Source organism: Trachurus japonicus, chromosome 7 (assembly GCF_045865225.1).
Source record: "Trachurus japonicus isolate A0001 chromosome 7, Traja_1.0".
NCBI classification, from domain to species: domain Eukaryota; kingdom Metazoa; phylum Chordata; class Actinopteri; order Carangiformes; family Carangidae; genus Trachurus; species Trachurus japonicus.
The window spans coordinates 1,548,893-1,566,507 of NC_140913.1; the positions used below are offsets into that span (position 1 = coordinate 1,548,893).

At 42.7% G+C, this 17,615-nt stretch overlaps 3 protein-coding genes across 3 annotated transcripts; 2 read left to right on the forward strand and 1 right to left on the reverse strand.

The window, feature by feature from the left end:
• Positions 1-1,210: 1,210 nt before the first annotated feature.
• uxt (ubiquitously-expressed, prefoldin-like chaperone) lies at positions 1,211-7,293 on the reverse strand. The gene is made up of 6 exons (XM_085780745.1): positions 7,005-7,293; positions 5,940-6,021; positions 5,135-5,202; positions 2,871-2,978; positions 2,574-2,637; positions 1,211-1,617 (listed from the first exon to the last, which is right to left on the reverse strand). The coding sequence occupies exons 1-6, from the start codon at positions 7,121-7,123 to the stop codon at positions 1,555-1,557; spliced, it is 504 nt and encodes a 167-aa protein (XP_085636871.1). The 5' UTR covers positions 7,124-7,293; the 3' UTR covers positions 1,211-1,554.
• A 731-nt stretch (positions 7,294-8,024) lies between these two features.
• cdk20 (cyclin dependent kinase 20) lies at positions 8,025-10,989 on the forward strand. Its single transcript, XM_085780746.1, has 9 exons — positions 8,025-8,140; positions 8,519-8,628; positions 8,770-8,883; positions 8,967-9,155; positions 9,368-9,489; positions 9,595-9,657; positions 9,979-10,102; positions 10,291-10,446; positions 10,666-10,989. The coding sequence occupies exons 2-9, from the start codon at positions 8,554-8,556 to the stop codon at positions 10,855-10,857; spliced, it is 1,035 nt and encodes a 344-aa protein (XP_085636872.1). The 5' UTR covers positions 8,025-8,140; positions 8,519-8,553; the 3' UTR covers positions 10,858-10,989.
• A 691-nt stretch (positions 10,990-11,680) lies between these two features.
• Positions 11,681-14,805, forward strand: LOC146983936 (GATA-binding factor 1-A-like). The gene is made up of 6 exons (XM_085783052.1): positions 11,681-11,791; positions 11,896-12,025; positions 12,940-13,234; positions 13,321-13,460; positions 14,341-14,466; positions 14,551-14,805. Exons 2-6 carry the CDS (start codon positions 11,987-11,989, stop codon positions 14,761-14,763), a joined length of 813 nt encoding a protein of 270 aa, XP_085639178.1. The 5' UTR covers positions 11,681-11,791; positions 11,896-11,986; the 3' UTR covers positions 14,764-14,805.
• Positions 14,806-17,615: the final 2,810 nt, after the last annotated feature.

Genomic DNA, 17,615 nt, shown 5'->3' on the forward strand with positions numbered 1-17,615 from the left:
AATGAACGTGTGCACCTTAAGCCGCATTAAACTCGGTGCTAATTATGAAGCGCGGCGTCAGTTAAGGCCCGACAGGCTTGTGTTAACTTAAAACGAGTTAAGTCTGTTTGTGCGGATGTAGATAAAGTAGTTGAGGTGTTTTTTTTTTCCCTCAGCTACATCTCCGCTAGATCTATTGACAAGCGTTGACCAGAGCTAACTAGCCAACTAAGTAGCTCATTAACTAGCAATACTCACGCCACCGGGCTGTGCTTGTGTCGGTAAAATTATGTTCATTTTCATATTCCTGAGACTCCTCAGAGTTTCCCCAAGTTCAGGGGCTTCAGGGGGCTGAAGCTGTTAGCCTAGCGTGCTAACAGCTAGCCTAACAGCAGCTATGACAGCCCACCCTCCACCCTCCGCGCCGACTTCCTCGTCAGCCCCCGGACAGCGCTGATGCTGTGGTCGGAGCCACAGGCCTCCGGCGCAGGAGAACAGTATGTAAAACCCGCCCGGTGGTTTATCGTCAGTGAACAGGTGGTAGCGTCCGCTCTTGTAAACTAACTTCATCACTCAGGTGTGTTTCTCCGTTTCTTCCTGTTTAGACGGACGCCCCCTCACCAAGTAACGTTACTGCCACCTCGGTTAAGTTACAAGCCATTAACACACTTACATTTCCGGTATTGCATTTCAAAATAAAGGTCAGCTGACCTTAAAGTTTCATTTGTGTAGAATTTCAGTGCTGGGGAGTAACCAAATAAAATTTACTTAAAGCATTTGAATTCGGTGTTGAGGTGTTTGCACGTGTGTGCACTGTATTTCCTTCTCATGCTGCTCTTTTCGTGTTACTCTTGTCATCATGCCCCATCATATTTCACGTCTAACTAGAACTCACTTCTTACAAGCTAGAATTCAACTATGAACTATGTCTCTACCTAGTTAAAATACATGACACAAGTAGTATATATAGTATAGTATATTATTATCATCAGAAACATTAGCACCATATGGACACATTACCAGGGTTGACCTGCTGACAGGAGTCAGGCCAGTTTGAACAATCTGTTCCACTCATTCACGTTTCTCTTTATGAACATTCATCTGGGACCAAACTGAGTGTGCGAGCCTATTTCAAGAGTCATCTCTCAGCTTCTTACGCCACTGCCTCTATTTAGCATCCAGTTTCCATGGCAACAGGACCTGTGTTGTTGACTGATGCATCTTTGATTGCTCATGTGTTCATTACTACAACTTTATTACTCCTGGCTTCAACATTAGGCTTCTTATATTTCACAGTTATCAAATCTGTTGTACATTGTTGTTTACTATGTTAACAAACAGATTATTACAGCTCAGAGTGGGCGTCCAACAGAATGTGGCCACAGCATACTCTGCTGCAACAGCTTCCGTTCTTCTGGTTGCAGTCCCCTCCTTCAGCTCTGCAGCGCCCCCTGTGGGAGGCTTTAGTCCCTCTCTGACAGTCGATGTCCATTAACAGACCATCCAGAGGGTGCAGTGATCAGTATTTAAAACTGTCCTGTGGTCGTCCTGCAGTCGACCAACATGTGGAGCAGACTAGAAAACATCTCTTCCTCTGTTTTCTGGGAGATCAGTCAGTCCCTGCAGCTCCCTCAGACCCTGAGCAGAAGAAGAAAGCAGCCATCAGACGTCTCTTAAGATTTCTGAGTATGTTACAAGTATTTGTGTAAGAATAAAAAATATTAGTGCAAGTAACACAATATTAATAAGACATCTGAAAAAAAAGTCAACAACAATAATAATTATTATTTCTAAATATAAAAAGTTAACCCAAAATTCAAATTTCACTCATTATTTACTCACCCTCATGTGGACTAAGGGCTGGGAGAAGTTTCAGAGTCCTCCGTGCCTTCTCTGAGTTCCAGCGGGGCTCCGTGCAGCACTGCATGTCCATATGATGGTTGCGAACGGAGCTCACTTTTCTTCGTCCAAAAAGACACACCAAAAAACATCCAAATACCTCCATAGTGCTCGTCTGTAGTGTCCCTCTTGTATTGAAGCCCCAACATGAGAAATTGTTAAGTATATGTTTTAAGCTTGTCTGTAGCAGAAGCTCCCAGTGTCTCAGTTCACTGCTTTGCCTGTGTCAGTGCAAATCTTGCGCGATTTGCATTGACACCCAGTTCACGGCTCCGCAAGTCACGCGAGATTCCAGCAGAGCAACACTGGGAGCTTCCGCTACAAACAACCTTAAAACATAGACTTATTTAAATTTTTCCGAACAATTTCTCATTGTCGGGGCTTCAATACAAGAGGGACATTACAGACGAGCACTATGGAGGTATTTGGATGTTTTTTGGTGTGTCTTTTTGGACGAAGAAAAGTGAGCTCCGTTCTCAACCGTCATATGGACATGCAGTGCTGCACGGAGCCCCGCTGTAACTCAGAGAAGGCACGGAGGACTCTGTAACTTCTCCCAGCCCTTAGTCCACATGAGGGTGAGTAGATAATGAGTGAAATTTGAATTTTGGGTGAATTATCCCTTTAAAGGATTTATAATCGATAATTAATAATTAAATATTTCTCAGAGGCTAGTCTGTACAAAACAAACTGACCTCCAGCACCATGCGGATGTTGGCTTTTATTTTGGCAGAGTCTTTGGTGAGCTGCTCCGTGAAGCTGAAACACACAACATTAGCATAGTTAGCATCTCTCAGTCACTTGATGTTTCTGTAAAGTCAGTTTTAATCAGTGACTTTATTTCCTTAATTCTCTTGATAAACTTCATCCAAACCCTCAAACTTGATTTTACTCTCCAAAGTTTCCAAACAAGACTGGCTGCAGATTTAAAAAAAAAAAAAAAAAAAAACCTCAGAGGAAAAAGGAATGATGCTGTGTGAGTTCAAACTGACGCTGTGAGCTGACTCGTCTTCTTCTCGATGAAGCCCAGAGCCTCGTCGTGAGTCATCTCAACGAAGAAACCGTAACCGACTGCCACGAAGATCCTGGACGAGTCCTCCCTGACAGACAGACGAGAGGGTGGGGTCAAAAACCTTGATCTTCTAATGGGAGCTGCACAAACCTAAACAGTCAGTGGGACAATAGCAGGAACAAGATGATATCAATAAATCAATTAGTTATGGTTGTCATGGTGATGGAGCCTTGCTGTTTTTGTGATCAGTGCTGTGTTCGTAATAAATGCTCATCATTTATATGAAGGTATGGTTTGTGTATATTTATGTAAAATGTATGTATAATGGCAATTAGGGATGTCACAATTACTTGTTTTCACAATTAATTGCGGTATTAAATGCCACAATTAATTGATCGCAAAGGTTCCTAAATACCGTCACTTTCCAAAAAAAGATTATGTATGAACCGTGTCGGCAAATGTGGCGCCAAAGTAAAGGTGAATGCACAGATACTGGTCCCTTTACCTAACGTAGCTTTGGATTGGTAGGAGTTTAAATGCTAGAGTGTCGTTTGTAATTTTAAAAAAAAGATTAAAAGTAACTTAAAGGGACAACGAGGAGTTTTGGAAAAGCTAAGCGTTTTCACACTACATATGAGCCTCCGCGCGCACCGTAGAATTCTTCGACCGGCGCAAGACGGACTCATGTTTTCATTCATCAAGAATTAAAGTCAGAGGTTCAAAGAGGTTCAGTTACCGTCGTAGTCCCGACCATACACGGCAATACGACGGCATTATTCTCATGAGCGTCCACGAAACCGAAAGTAAGGAAACGCTGGTCGGCTCGCCCAGCATTTCCACCATTAATTAAAATAACAAAATAACGATAGAGACAAAACGATATATTTATCGAAAATGGAGCCATTAACAAGTGTGGGTAGCGTAGATTCATCCACATTAACGTGAGACTTTTTTATAACCAAATAGAAACTCCTCGTTGTCCCTTTAAACATTTGGTGTCGAATCGACAATTAATGACTTGAATATTTCAAACACTTCCCCTGGCGGATTAATAATTGGTCATATTTTAATAGATATTTAAAATATCTTATAATTAGTAATCTATATTTTTACTATATTTGATTTTACACATTCATAGTGTTGTGAAATTAATTAATGCATAATAATCGTGATAATCGTAATACCGTGATTATTTCTCTGACAATAATCGTACCAAAAAAATCTATTATCGTGCAGTGTTGTTTTCGTTAACGATGACGATGACGAAATATTTTCGTTGACGCACCTTTTTTTCATGACGATAACGAGACGGTGACGAGATAAACATGGCTCTCTGATGACGAAAACATGACGAGACGTGTGTGAGTTTCCGTTGACGAGACGAGAACAGACGAAAATGTTAGTGGTAGGGCTGTGATCGCCTCTAAATTCCATATTATGGATTGTCATTATTCTAAACTTCACATGATTTAGCAACGGCTCCGTCAACAACAGAACAACGCTGCTGAAACGAGCCGCGGTGCGCCCGGTGCTTGTGATTAGAGCGGCAGAGAGCAGCCAGGCAGTGATCAGCTGCTCCGGTGACCGCGGTGCAGCGGCTCCGCGGCGCTGACGGGTGGTCAGACGTTCAAAATGCACGACATTTCTGCTTATTGTGCGTATAACCTGTCAATTAAAAATCAACAAGTATCTGCAACGCTGCTGCATCCCATCCTTGTGTGGTCACGCCCACCACCTGGCATGCAGCGCACATTCTGCTCAACACACCTGCCGTCACTCGACCAGAAGATATATGGACGTATTTTAAATATAATCCAGCAGAAAAAAACTGAATGCACCAGGCTACTGTTACCACTATCTGTGTGTAGGGTAATGCATAATCCTTAGACCATAAGCCATTGGGTGGAAACATTATGTAAACCATTCCTTTATTGAATTAATTTGTTAAAAGACTTTTTTTTTTTAACTAAAACTAACTAAAACTAAACGAAAACCTTGTTGAGTTTTCGTCGACTAAAACTAGACTAAAACTATCACATATAGAAATGACTAAAATTGACTAAAACTAATAAGTATTTTCATCAAAAAGACTAAGACTAAGACTAAATCTAAAATGCCTGCCAAAAACAACACTGTTATCGTGACATCCCTAATGGCAATGGTAACTTATGGTACTGCACAATGTACTTCCTCCCATTCTTTGTCTGTCTTTTAATTTTCTTGATGAGGATATCAGCAGCTTACACGTCAGCCTGGACGTAGAAGTTACAGCCCAGATCTACATCTGTCTTCAGCCGCTGAGAGCCTGACTCCTGCAGACGCAGACACACACACACACACACACACACACACACACACACACACACACACACACACACACACACACACACACACACACACACACACACACACACACACACACACACACACACACACACACACACACACACACACACACACACACACACACACAGTGAGAAGAGCTGAGGTGTCATTCAATAGATGAGCGCCTACTCAGTAGAAAAAAGAATGCATGTGTTTCTTTGTGTCTTATGGAAAGCCATACAAGTCATAATCTGCCTCCTTCACATGGCATCTGATGTTTAAACACAACCAGGCATTTCATCAGCATGTGGCGACACAAAAAAAAAAAGTATTTCGTAAAATGAATCCCAAGGTCCCATATCTTCAAATGATCATGTGTAATGGGAATACCTACACAGGATGAACACTTTTTGTTTTGAAATTTGTGATTTTGCATTAATTTTTGCAATAACTGAGCAGCTCTCGTCTGCTACAGTTCTTCATGCTGGTACTTTGTCATGACTGGTGTGGTCTCCCATCTGCTTCTAAGATTCTGAGCTTCTAAGCTCATAAATTAAAGCAAACACAGGGTGGAGTTCCACAATATATCGTCACAACACCTGCTTTTAAAAGCTGTTCTGAGCATCACCAGACGTTAACAAACACCAGAAGGCTGTTTACAATATGTATATAGGTGCCAGGAGATGAATTATGACCCATTTGGCTTTCCATAGTGTGTGTTTACCTGTAAGCTTTGTATGGTGTTCTTCAGCAGCAGGTACTGAGAGATCTTCTCATAAACTGAGTCTCTCTGCTCCAGAACCTTCCTGCAAAACATCACACACACACACGCACATGCACACACACACACACACACACACTGGGTCAGACTCAGACAGTCACTAAACAACATGTTCTATCTCTCTGTTCTTGTCATGTGTATCAAAGGCAGGTAGTTTTGGTTTAGCTCAGCCTTTCTGCCAACACTACCTGACATCACCACTGCACCACCACTTCCTAAATAGTCACTCTTCACAGCTGTGTAGTGTGTGTGTGTTAATTCTGGCCTCGGAAAACATCTAAAGACTAATATCGGTTAAGAAACTCAGCCTCATCACAGATGGTGACAACAGGGAGTCCAGACACCTGATCCAGGACTTTGTGGACCAGTGCCAGCAGAACTGCCTCCAGATCAGTGCAGGGAAAACTAGTGATGAACCTGGCTGAGACCTTGTGAATTTTCAAGTTAAAAGCTTTGAACAACAACCATGTCCCAGCCTGGTTCATCACTTTCCAATGTCCCCTGAGAACACCTCTGTTGCATTGTGTGTTTGTAGCATATGTTGTAGTGTCAAATTGATGAGGGTGTTTTATGTTGAACTGTGTCGAGCTCTCACGGCCACCGTACATTTCCCTCCTTCTGTATAGTGGCCTGCTGGGCCAGCATTATTAACTAGGACTGCATGATATGAAGAGAAAATAATCAATCAAAGCTCTGATGATGCCATCATCCCTGACTCTCTGACAGCACCGTCAGCTATCTATCTGCTGTGGATTTGCATACCGTAATTACATTCTCAGACTCTGCAGCACTCTGATGTGTAAGTCATGTTCATAAACTCTTGAGTGTGTCAGCAGATTGATGACACGGGCCCAGATGTGTAGTTTCCTGTGCAGACTGAGTTTAGTGTTCCGTTTCTACTTATGCCAGACTCACTCTTCACACACACATCAGGTAAACACAGCTGCATCGCCGGTTTGCGACTGACTCAGACTGTAAATTAAATTCTGGGGCTGTCTGTTTTCTTACTGTAAATCTCTCCTCAGAACTTCGTTGATGAAGGTTTCATACTGCAAAACCTTCTGGTCCACATTAGCATTAGCATTAGCATTGACGGGCAGAGACATCTTCTCCGTTTCCTCTTCCATCCGTGAAGAAAACCAACACCGGCAGCAGCGGCCCAACGACGGTCTCACTGGTTAAAGTTCACGTTTCTGACTCCGTATCAGCCCACTACCCGGTCTGGACTCTAGTCTGGACCAGGTCCCGCATGTAAACACCAAACACACGTCTCCGCAAAAGAAGTGGACCGCTTCTTCTTCTTTTGTGTTTAGTGGCGACGAGAGGCAAACCAGCTTTTAGATGCATTAGCGCCACCGAGTGGACTGGGGTGTGGATTGTGGAACACCCACACCATATTCATCATTATTTTTCTTTTGACTAAACTGAAGTTTCGAGTGTACATTCAACGATGGTAACCTTCTTGCAGCGTTCCTTTAGAGACGTGGCCTGTATTTTTCTTCGCCGTAGTGATGATGTAGCGATCCATTTTTAATATGTGACAGGACGCTGTTTGCCTTGTCACTGCTTTGTGTAAATAAAGTTTATTTAAAAAAAAAAGACAGGACCACTGTCGTGACGTCACGATAAACAAATATGGCAGGCCTCCGTCAGCCCTGTAGCTAACGCTACAGCTAATGCTTATTTTGTTTGTTCAAACACAAGAAAAGAGTGTGCGTTGATAAAATACGTCTCCACAGTTCGTGTCGGGCCTGTGTGGTAGGTCAGAAGCAGAAGATTGGGACTGACAAACTCGACCTGTCGTTCAATCTGGAGACGTGTTAGTTTAGCTAGAGGGTTACCAAGGTAACGTTAGCCAAACATTAGCTGGCTCAGTGCAGGAGCCGACGGGTTTGTATTTTACAAAAGAAGCCTTTTCTTTGACACTGGTTGTTTCTTTATGATTGTTTTTATGCCGAATGGAAGGACACAGTGTTTTCAACTAGCCTTTAGAATTAATGTTTATAGCTTAATAGTTTATTGAACCGTCTAGGAAATGATCAATAAATCACCAGATTTATGAATGGCGCCCGTGTTTCGCTTCAGTGTTCACTGCTTTTCGGCTTCTTCTCATCAACTGGAAACCACAATAAAGAGCAATACTGGTATTTTGTATATGTAAATAACTTATAACTCGTGTCACAGTATTTTTTACCGTTACTGACAGTTTCCCTGGACACGTCACTTTCATTTTTAAGTCAGGAATTTGGGTCACAGATAGAGCCTCTCTTGGAGAGCAAAGAATAATACCATTATCTATGTCCTACTGACTGACAGTGAATGAAATAACAGGATAGTGGAAACAAATCAGGTGCATTTGGCCCTGAACATAATGAAACAATGGCTCACAGTGTTCAACACAAACAGTGATGACAGAATTTTACCTCAATTCAGTTTTAAATAAGAGCAAAGTGCTGAAAGTGCTAGACAGTTTTTGGAGACCCAGTTCAGTTGGGACAGGTTGACGTGGATCCAGTGTGGAGAGAGAGAGAGGAACTTGGTGCAGTGACTGTGAGACATGGAGCAGTACAGTATTTTGGGTCGGATTGGAGAAGGAGCCCATGGCATCGTCTTCAAGGCCAAACACATCGAGGTAACTGCTGCTCCACAACAACTGACAAATGATTAGTTTGAAAATGGAAGGATGAGTCAGCGATAATCTGCACACATTTTAGTGCGTTAAATTAACAGTGATGAATATCTTGATAGTGATGTATTGATTATTGTCTGTCAGACCGGAGAGACAGTGGCTCTGAAGAAAGTGGCCCTCAGGAGGCTGGAGGACGGGATCCCCAACCAGGCTCTGAGGGAGATCAAGGCCCTGCAGGAGATCGAGGACAACCAGCACGTGAGTACCGGGGGACATCAGGTCAGCGGTCGGATGTTAATTTTACACTCATTCCTCCTCCTCCTCCTGCTCTTCCTCTCCAGGTAGTGAAACTGAAGGATGTCTTCCCTCATGGTACAGGCTTCGTCCTGGTGTTTGATTTCATGCTCTCTGACCTGTCTGAGGTCATCAGGAACTCCCAGCGACCCCTTACCCCGGCTCAGGTCAAAGGTTACATGATGATGCTGCTGAAGGGTGTTGCTTTCTTGCATCATAATAACATCATGCACCGGGTGAGAACACACTGCAGTCACTACATCAAAAGGGTCTAGATACAGAGATACACATGTGTGTGTTGTTTTGTCTTTGTTATAGACACATGAGTCTCCACAAAGAGTCTGAAGTTACACTCAGACTTCAGTGAATGTGTTCATTGAATAGCAGAGAGTTTCCGCTTTTATTCTGTCTGCCCACCAGAATAAAAGTCCTCTGTGTGTGTGTCTAGGACCTGAAGCCAGCAAATCTCCTCATCAGCTCTTCAGGTCACCTGAAGATCGCAGATTTCGGTCTGGCCAGACTGTTCAGTGAACAGGGAGAGAGGCTGTACAGCCACCAGGTGGCCACCAGGTAACACTCTGAGCTCTGCATCATCATCCAGAAAGACTCATCGTATACATATACATTATAGATGTGTTTTTGTGTGTGTGTGTGTGTGTGCGTGTGTGTGTGTAGGTGGTACAGAGCTCCTGAGTTGCTCTATGGGGCCAGAAAGTACGACGAGGGAGTTGACCTGTGGTGAGAAACCTATAACTACTTCAAATTTTAATGTGTGTATCTATAGATAGATAGATAGATAGATAGATAGATAGATAGATAGATAGATAGATAGATAGATAGATATACAGCTACTATCATACTGCTGATGCTGAGACTGTTACTAAAACTAGCCAAGCCAAACCAATGACTAAAATAACGTTGTGCAGTGCTCAGAGCTGAGCAGCAGGGGGCAGTCTGGGGCCACAGATGTACTCAGTGCACTTCTGACTGATAACCTGGTTCTGTAAGGAGCAGCTTCACAAGGTACACTGTTGATTAAGTTGTGAGTGTGTGTTTCAGGGCAGTGGGCTGTATCTTCGGGGAGCTGCTGAACTCGTCTCCTCTGTTTCCTGGAGAGAATGACATCGAACAGCTCTGCTGCGTCCTCAGGGTGCTGGGTACACCAACACAGGAGAGCTGGCCTGTACGGCACGCACAGACACACAAACACACAAACACACACACACATAATATTCATAAGTAATGTCTGTAGATATTTACACACACTGAAGTTAAAGACTGAATCAGCTTTATTTTTTAAATCTGCCAATCAAAATGTATGTGAGAGATGATACACTCATGGTATGAACGACTATTTGTTTCCCTGTCTAGGAAATAGTGGAGCTCCCAGATTACAATAAAATCACCTTTAAGGAGAATCCAGCGATCCCATTGGAGGAGATCGTCCCTGACACATGCCCTCAAGCCATCAACCTTCTCTACAAGTTCCTGGTGTATCCATCCAAACAGCGCTGCTCAGCCAGACAGGTAGGAGACAGAAGGTGGATTTCTGCGATCCCCTCCTATTTAGACCTTTTCCATGATTGAGGTGCATCATGGGACATGCAGGATCATTTCTCATAAACAGTGGTTCATATTTTCACAGCTTCCTGACTGCCTGTCCATCAGAATGTTCTTGATATTGATAGATGTATTAATTGACGTACTGATTGGTGTTCCCCCTGCTCTCTCTCCTCCTCTCTGCAGGCTCTCCTCCATCCGTACTTCTTTTCTTCTCCTCTTCCTGCACACCACTCGGAACTCCCCATCCCTCGGAGGGGGGGTCGACCCCCCCGTCAGCGCCTGCAGGCTCCACCCACTGACTTCTCAGTGGATCTGCCCCTGCAGAACAGCGTGGTCAACCCCGACTTGTTGCGGGGACACTCTTCCTGCCTCTGAACAAATAACTGATGAATTGAACAAATCTCTGTGCTTTACACATTTATCTGATTAAATGTATTGTTTATTTAACGTATTCTTGTTTTGATTTAGAACTACAAATACACTGCAGGATTTCTGCTCTTTAGATAATCAATACAAGTTTTTGTATTTGCTTTCTTGTCAGTGATCAATAATACACTGGTGAATACCTTTTATTCTCAATGACATAATCATTTATATTTCCAGGGAACAGTATTCTTTAAGTAAGCATTTTCCCTGAATTGTGTCATTGATGGCATTTCCAGAAAATGTCTTTCTGATTCACTTCTTTGATCTCACATGTCAGTGAACATAATTGTTGTGATTTAGTTTGTTCACCCTTCAGATGCACTGAAGCTTTGTGTTTGGGTTTTTCCACCCATACTCCCTCCAGATCCTTGGTGTGTTAAGTTTCACACATATTGGACCATTCTTCCATCTCCCTCTTCCATTCAGCCTTGATGTTGACAAGGTCTTAAATCTTGTCCCATAATATCTAAGTCTAAGTCTGTGTATCAGATAAATCACCCAATTTAAGGCTCTTATGTTTGGTATTTCTTTTATAAAACAGTCCCTTGATTGAAGATATCTAAAAAATAAAATAGTCCTAAAAACATTTTCTAATCCATATCTTTATTTCTCATCCTGAAAACTCATTATATTTCCATTCTTAATTATTGTGAGGTGATTCCATTCTTCCCTTGTTTCTACAGTTCTGTCACCATATGCAAACCTGTTTTATATTAGAGTTCCACTTGTCAAATACTGAGAAGGAACCCCCCCCAAACTTTGCCACTGCCACCCGCCTCCTCCTCCTCTTCCACTTCCTCCTTCTCCTCCTTAACCTCAGACCAACAGCCAGGTTCAGTTCTTTATTCAGACCGAGGTGACTCTGAACAGCTCTTCTTCCTCTGTAAGTATCATCACCATCATCACAGCAGGTTAATTACTGTTCTCAGCTCAAAGAAACACATTTCTGTTCTTTTTAAGGAGATGTCACCTTAATTTCACCTTTAGATTTTGCTGGTTGCAGAGATCATGTGCAGTTATCCTGTTTACTTTTCCCTCCTCTGACACAGTGACATCAGACTGTTCCCACCTGATCATTATGACGACTCGATCTGAAAGAACAGCCTTCAACTCAGAGGTCAGACTCATCACCCATCATTTTTACCTACTGCTGTCTCTCAGTCTGTCATAGTGACACTGTTTTACCTTGGACCACATGTCCACTGTTCATTCATCTGAACCAAATATCTGTCTCAGGTTTCTGGTCTGTGGAGATCTCCCACTTACTGAATGAAACAAAACATTACCCTACTCTCGTGTTTTTTCCTCAAAGGTGTTCATAAATCTTGCAAAGGATTACTGGTTGGATTTGGTTTCTCAGATTAGTTTCTGTTAGAGGATATAAGAAAGGCCTTTTTTATGCCACATCTGTACTTCACAGGAGAGAAACTGTGTTCAACGTTTGAAGAAAGCCATTAAAATAGTCTTTGAATTGAAATATACTTTTTTGTGTTTATTCTACATTAATTTGATGATTGTACATGAATACATATTCATTATAAGCTTCAGTCTTAAGAGGACAAATGCAATTAATTAATTGATGAATTAATCGTGATTAATTACATAAAATTGTGCGATTAATTTGTTAATTTTTATTTTCGATCAATTGACAGCCCTAATATATATATATATATGCCACGTAGAGGCTAAAGTCCTCACCGCAGGTGGCCCCGGTTCGAATCCCGCGTCAGGCAGCCCTTTCCTGCATGTCATTCCCCCTCTCTCTGCCTCCCCCTTTCCTGTCTATCTCTCTCTACTGTGTGCTCTCAATGAAGGCAAAAAGCCAAAGAAATATACTTTTAAAAAAAAGATCTTAATTGACCCAGACAGTCTTTGTGCAATGGAGGAATTTGAACATCTGTCTGTTGCCTGACTATTTGTAATATCTTGCTGCAGCCCACCTGGTGACCTGACCATCGTCCAGTTCATGAACCAGGATTCTGTCAGATCCTCTGAGAAAAACAATTTAATGTTCCTTGTTATTGTTCACAGGTTAGCCCCTGCCCTACACCCAACCTCCTCCAATCACCGTTCCTATCCCATGATGCCGGTCACCAGGCTGTGAGTACCTGCCACTGGTTGGATGACTCAGGCTGTCAGTACATCCTGCCTCCTCCTCCTTCATCCTGTGGTGACCCTGTTCTGACCATGCCTCCCACCTGCCTCTTCTCCTCAACATCTGGATGGAATAGTTATTATGGCAACTTTTATCCCTCCCCGTCGTCACCCACTTCTGGCGACTGGGCGTTGCCTGGCAGGCTGTCATGGGGGCATGACAACCTAGCAGGTGAGACATCGTATAGGCCTGTCTGAGCTCTACCTGTGTGCTCTCTCTCAGAGGATGTTTCATGTTGCCTTTGGTGTGTTGCTCAGAGCAGCGTAAGTGTGTGAGCTGTGGGACGAGCAGCGCCCCCCTGTGGAGGAGAGACAGCGGCGGTCATCACCTCTGCCACGCCTGCAGCCTGCAGCAGAAGACCAGCAACAGACCCCTGCTGAGACCAAAGAGGAGAACTGTAAGACACACCAGTTATTGTGCTGAGCTAACAGTTTCTCTGTTTCCAATCATTGTACTATGCTAGGCTAACAGTTACCCCCAGCTTTATGCTAAGCTAGGTGTAGTGTATTATCCACCTGAACATTTTTGCTTTAATATCTTGAATTATCTTATGTTTTTCATGGTGTTTTCTTAGCCTAAAAGTTAATGGATATGTCAGAGGTCAGTCACCATTTGGATAGGAACTTCATTTGTGATGAGTTACAGTTTATATTCAAATAGAATGAATATAAATAAATGTAGATCATATAAGAGAGAAAGGCACACACATACATTTACAGCAAGATGTTTAGATTAGGTGTCTAGTAGTAGTGTGGAATGTACCCTGAGAAATGTGTTCCTTGTCATCTACCCATCTCTGTGGGTCATAGTTTTTGGGGATACTTGACACTGTATCTATGTTTAGTTAGCTTGGTCAAGAGGTTAAATGTCAGAAGGTATAGGTTAGACTCTGTTTATAGATCCTGTCCTTGTCTGACCATCCTGGTCAGTTATGTCCTTCTGTGGGAGAAGGTGGAGAATTAGAAAACGTATATAAGGCTAGAGCTTTAGACCAAGAGAGAGAGAGAGATCTCATATTGGCACCAGAGATGCTCCACGAATCGGCATTTTTGAACACTGTTCTTTTTCTTGTAATAAACTTAAGGCCAAGAGAGAGAGAGATCTCATATTGGCACCAGAGATACTCCACGAGTCAGCATTTTTGAACACTGTTCTTTTTCTTGTAATAAACTTAAATTTGAATGCAGGTGAAGACGTGTTGGCAGTGATCCCTTCTTTTCATCAACACATCAATATACCACATAGGCTAACAGGTTTCATCTGGTTTGTGTTTTCAGACGGTGACTCAGAGAAAAGGAACTCAGTGTGTCAACTGTGACACAGTAACAACAACACTGTGGAGGAGAAACGCTGCAGGAGAACCGGTCTGCAATGCCTGTGGGTTGTACTACAAACTACACCAGGTACTGGGAACCCTTCTACAAAGTACTACAGCAGGTGCTGTGTCTCTGCTACAGAGTACTCAGAGTTACTTTGCTGTGTTTCAGGTCAACAGGCCGCTGGCGATGAAGAAAGATGGCATCCAAACCAGAAACCGTAGAGTGACCAATAAGACCAAGAAGAAGAGGAGAGGCGACCAATCAGAAACTAAGCAGTTGAAGCTGGCCCCTCCCATCGAGGAGGTCACCTTCCAGTCCTTCACACAGCTGCTCCCCTGTAACCTGTGCACCTCCTCCTCACCCCCTCTGCAGCTCTGCTGAACGTCAATTGTGGAACTATTTCTTGTTGTTTACATCATCACAGGTCTGAGTCACTGCAGCCCAGGCCCACCGGGCGTATGGATACGCCTTTGAGAAGTGGGTCCAGTGTTTTTGACACAGGCTGTTACAGTGTTTTGTTACAGTGTTTTGTCTTGTTTTACAGTTTGTGTATTCTAGCTATCCATTTTAATGTTTTAGCTGATATTCTTTCTTTTTAAATGTTTTAATTGCTTCATGTGAAACACTTTGAATTTCTTTTCCTGAAGTTTACCAGCCAATGCTGTTGAAGTAAACTGTTTAAAGCAGAAGTAAGCGATCCGGTGGTTTTGGCTAACTTCCTGTCAGACGATGGAGTTAGCAGTCCCCGCCCTCGTCCCTACGTCACCACATTCACGCGCATCCCTTGGCTGCACACACAGAGAGGACTGCCCCTTTATGCCGTTCTCTCTCCTCATTGGATAAAAGTTGTAGGATACAAGGAAAGTTTTCTCCTCGGCTTACAGCAGAGCAGAGTGACTGACAGACCCGTGTTTCAGACCAAACACTCTATCTAGTGATTGCTGTCGGAAGATATAACTATTTAAAACTTATATTAACACAAACATTCCGCTTACTTCTGCTTTAATGAGCCATTCACAAGCAGACTTCAATTTCAAAGAATGAACTGCTAACATCACTCAGAACGTTATCCAAAAGTCCCTTCTTCATTGTAACGCATGCAGTATCCACAGGTTGCAGTGACCTCTAGTGGCTAACATGGCTTTACCTAAATCGCATCATAGTGCTAAGATAGGCTATCCCCCTGCTTCCAGTCTTTGTGTAGATAGGTTAAACCTGTGGTGGCCCAGGACCCACAAGTAAAGCTGAACTGAGACATTTGATTCTGGAGGAGATGTAACTTAATGAAGAGTGTTAAAATGTGAACCTGTAAATGTAAATGTTGCATTTTTGCTTCTTCTTTTTTTTTTTTAAAGCATGTGTGTGTCTTCTCTTTATCTCTCTGTATTCATTGACTAGGTTTGAATAAAAAGTTGCTTCCAGAAGCTTTTTATCTTGTGAGGTCTTTAAACTAAGACACGTGTATCCTAATATTTGGGTGACTAAGTATTTTAGTGACATTTAGGCTTTATAGATACAACTGAATCTGCCTCCTAATTAGTTTGAAAAATTATGTTTCTGTAGGAGAGGATTGCCCTAACCTTTATTTCAGTGATTCACTGTGATCAGAGATATACCATGGCCCATGGTATAACTCAATACACGGCAACTTAATAAAACACGTGTAAATAGACAAACATATTTCAAAATCTTCATCAGTTTGACAACATATGCACTGCAAACTCACACAACACAACAGCGGTGTTTCCAGGAGACACTAAAAAGCATTAGGCCTGGCTTGGATTGGTTGTTCAATGCCAAATTGTGAGTTTTGACTTGTGCCAGTTTTATGTTTGTCTTTTTCTTGTCTGAATTCAGAGTGAAAGATATAAAGAGGCAGGGAGAGAGGGTAATGGTCACATTCACACACATCCAGAGATGGACAGAGTACTTGACCCCAGTATTTGAGTAAGAGTACAAATACTACTGGTCAAAATTTACTCCGTTACAAGTAAAAGTGGCTCAGTCGACATGTTACTCGAGTAAGAGTAAAAAAGTACTTGTTTTTAAAGGTACTTAAGTATCCAAAAGTACATGCTTTTAAATTTACTTTAAGTAAAAGTAAGGGTAAGAGTAATACATTTCTTATTTTTCACATCAATGAATGACTATAATTTTTTCTAAATGAATTTAAGGACCTTTTAACTCTTATTTCTGAGAATTAACTCTTTGAAAGCAGCTGCACTGATGTGCTGCTTTTAGGGGTTAGGGTTTCCTTCTTTGACAAACACAGCTTGTGTTCAATAGGATTTTAGAAAAAAAAAAAAAGAGCAGACCTGAAAGTAACGAGTACTTTTCAGCCTTCCTAGAAATTAACTTGAGTAAAAGTAAAAATATTTGTCTTGGAAATGTATTCAAGTAAGAGTAATAAGTACCAAAGAAATCTAATACTCAAGTAAAGTACAAATCATCTGGATATGTACTTAAGTACAGTACTCAAGTAAATTTACTCCGTTACTGTCCACCACTGCACATCACACAAGCTCAGAGCTGATATCTTCTTATGAATTAAAGCAGTGCTCAGTGGTTTGCTGCACAACAAGCTGGAGACTGAATACATGATTGAAGTAAACAGGAAGTAAGCTGGAAAAGCAAAACCTGGAGCTAAAGGAGACTGAGGAGCTGCACACACACACACACACACACACACACACACACACACACACACACACACACACACACACACACACACACACACACACACACACACACACACACACACACACACACACACACACACACACACACTAACAAAGCAGCTGTACCAGAGGCCTCAGCAAGTGACTGAACATCATGTGTAGCAGTGAGGGCACATGCTATATGACTGGCCTGAGTGTCAGCCCCCCCCCCACCTCAGAGCCCCTCAGGCTGCCTGCTGGAGGCCGATGTTGTGCAACGCAGGAGGCTTCTGGTTTTCCGGACCCAGAAAAAAAAAGGCCAAGAGAGGAAAAGGGAGATGAACAGGGGACGGTTAGTGGTCTGAGGCCGGCCAGAGACTCCCTACCTCTCTCTCTCTCTCTCTCTCTCTCGCCTGGTGATGGAACTCATGCATGACACCAGGAGATTAGCAACCACAACACACACACATATACACACAGTGGCATCCGTTCATTCGTTTGACCTGACAGCACACACACACACAGACACAGATGCACACACGCACAGCAAACGGTTGGTAGGCATACAAGGCCGAG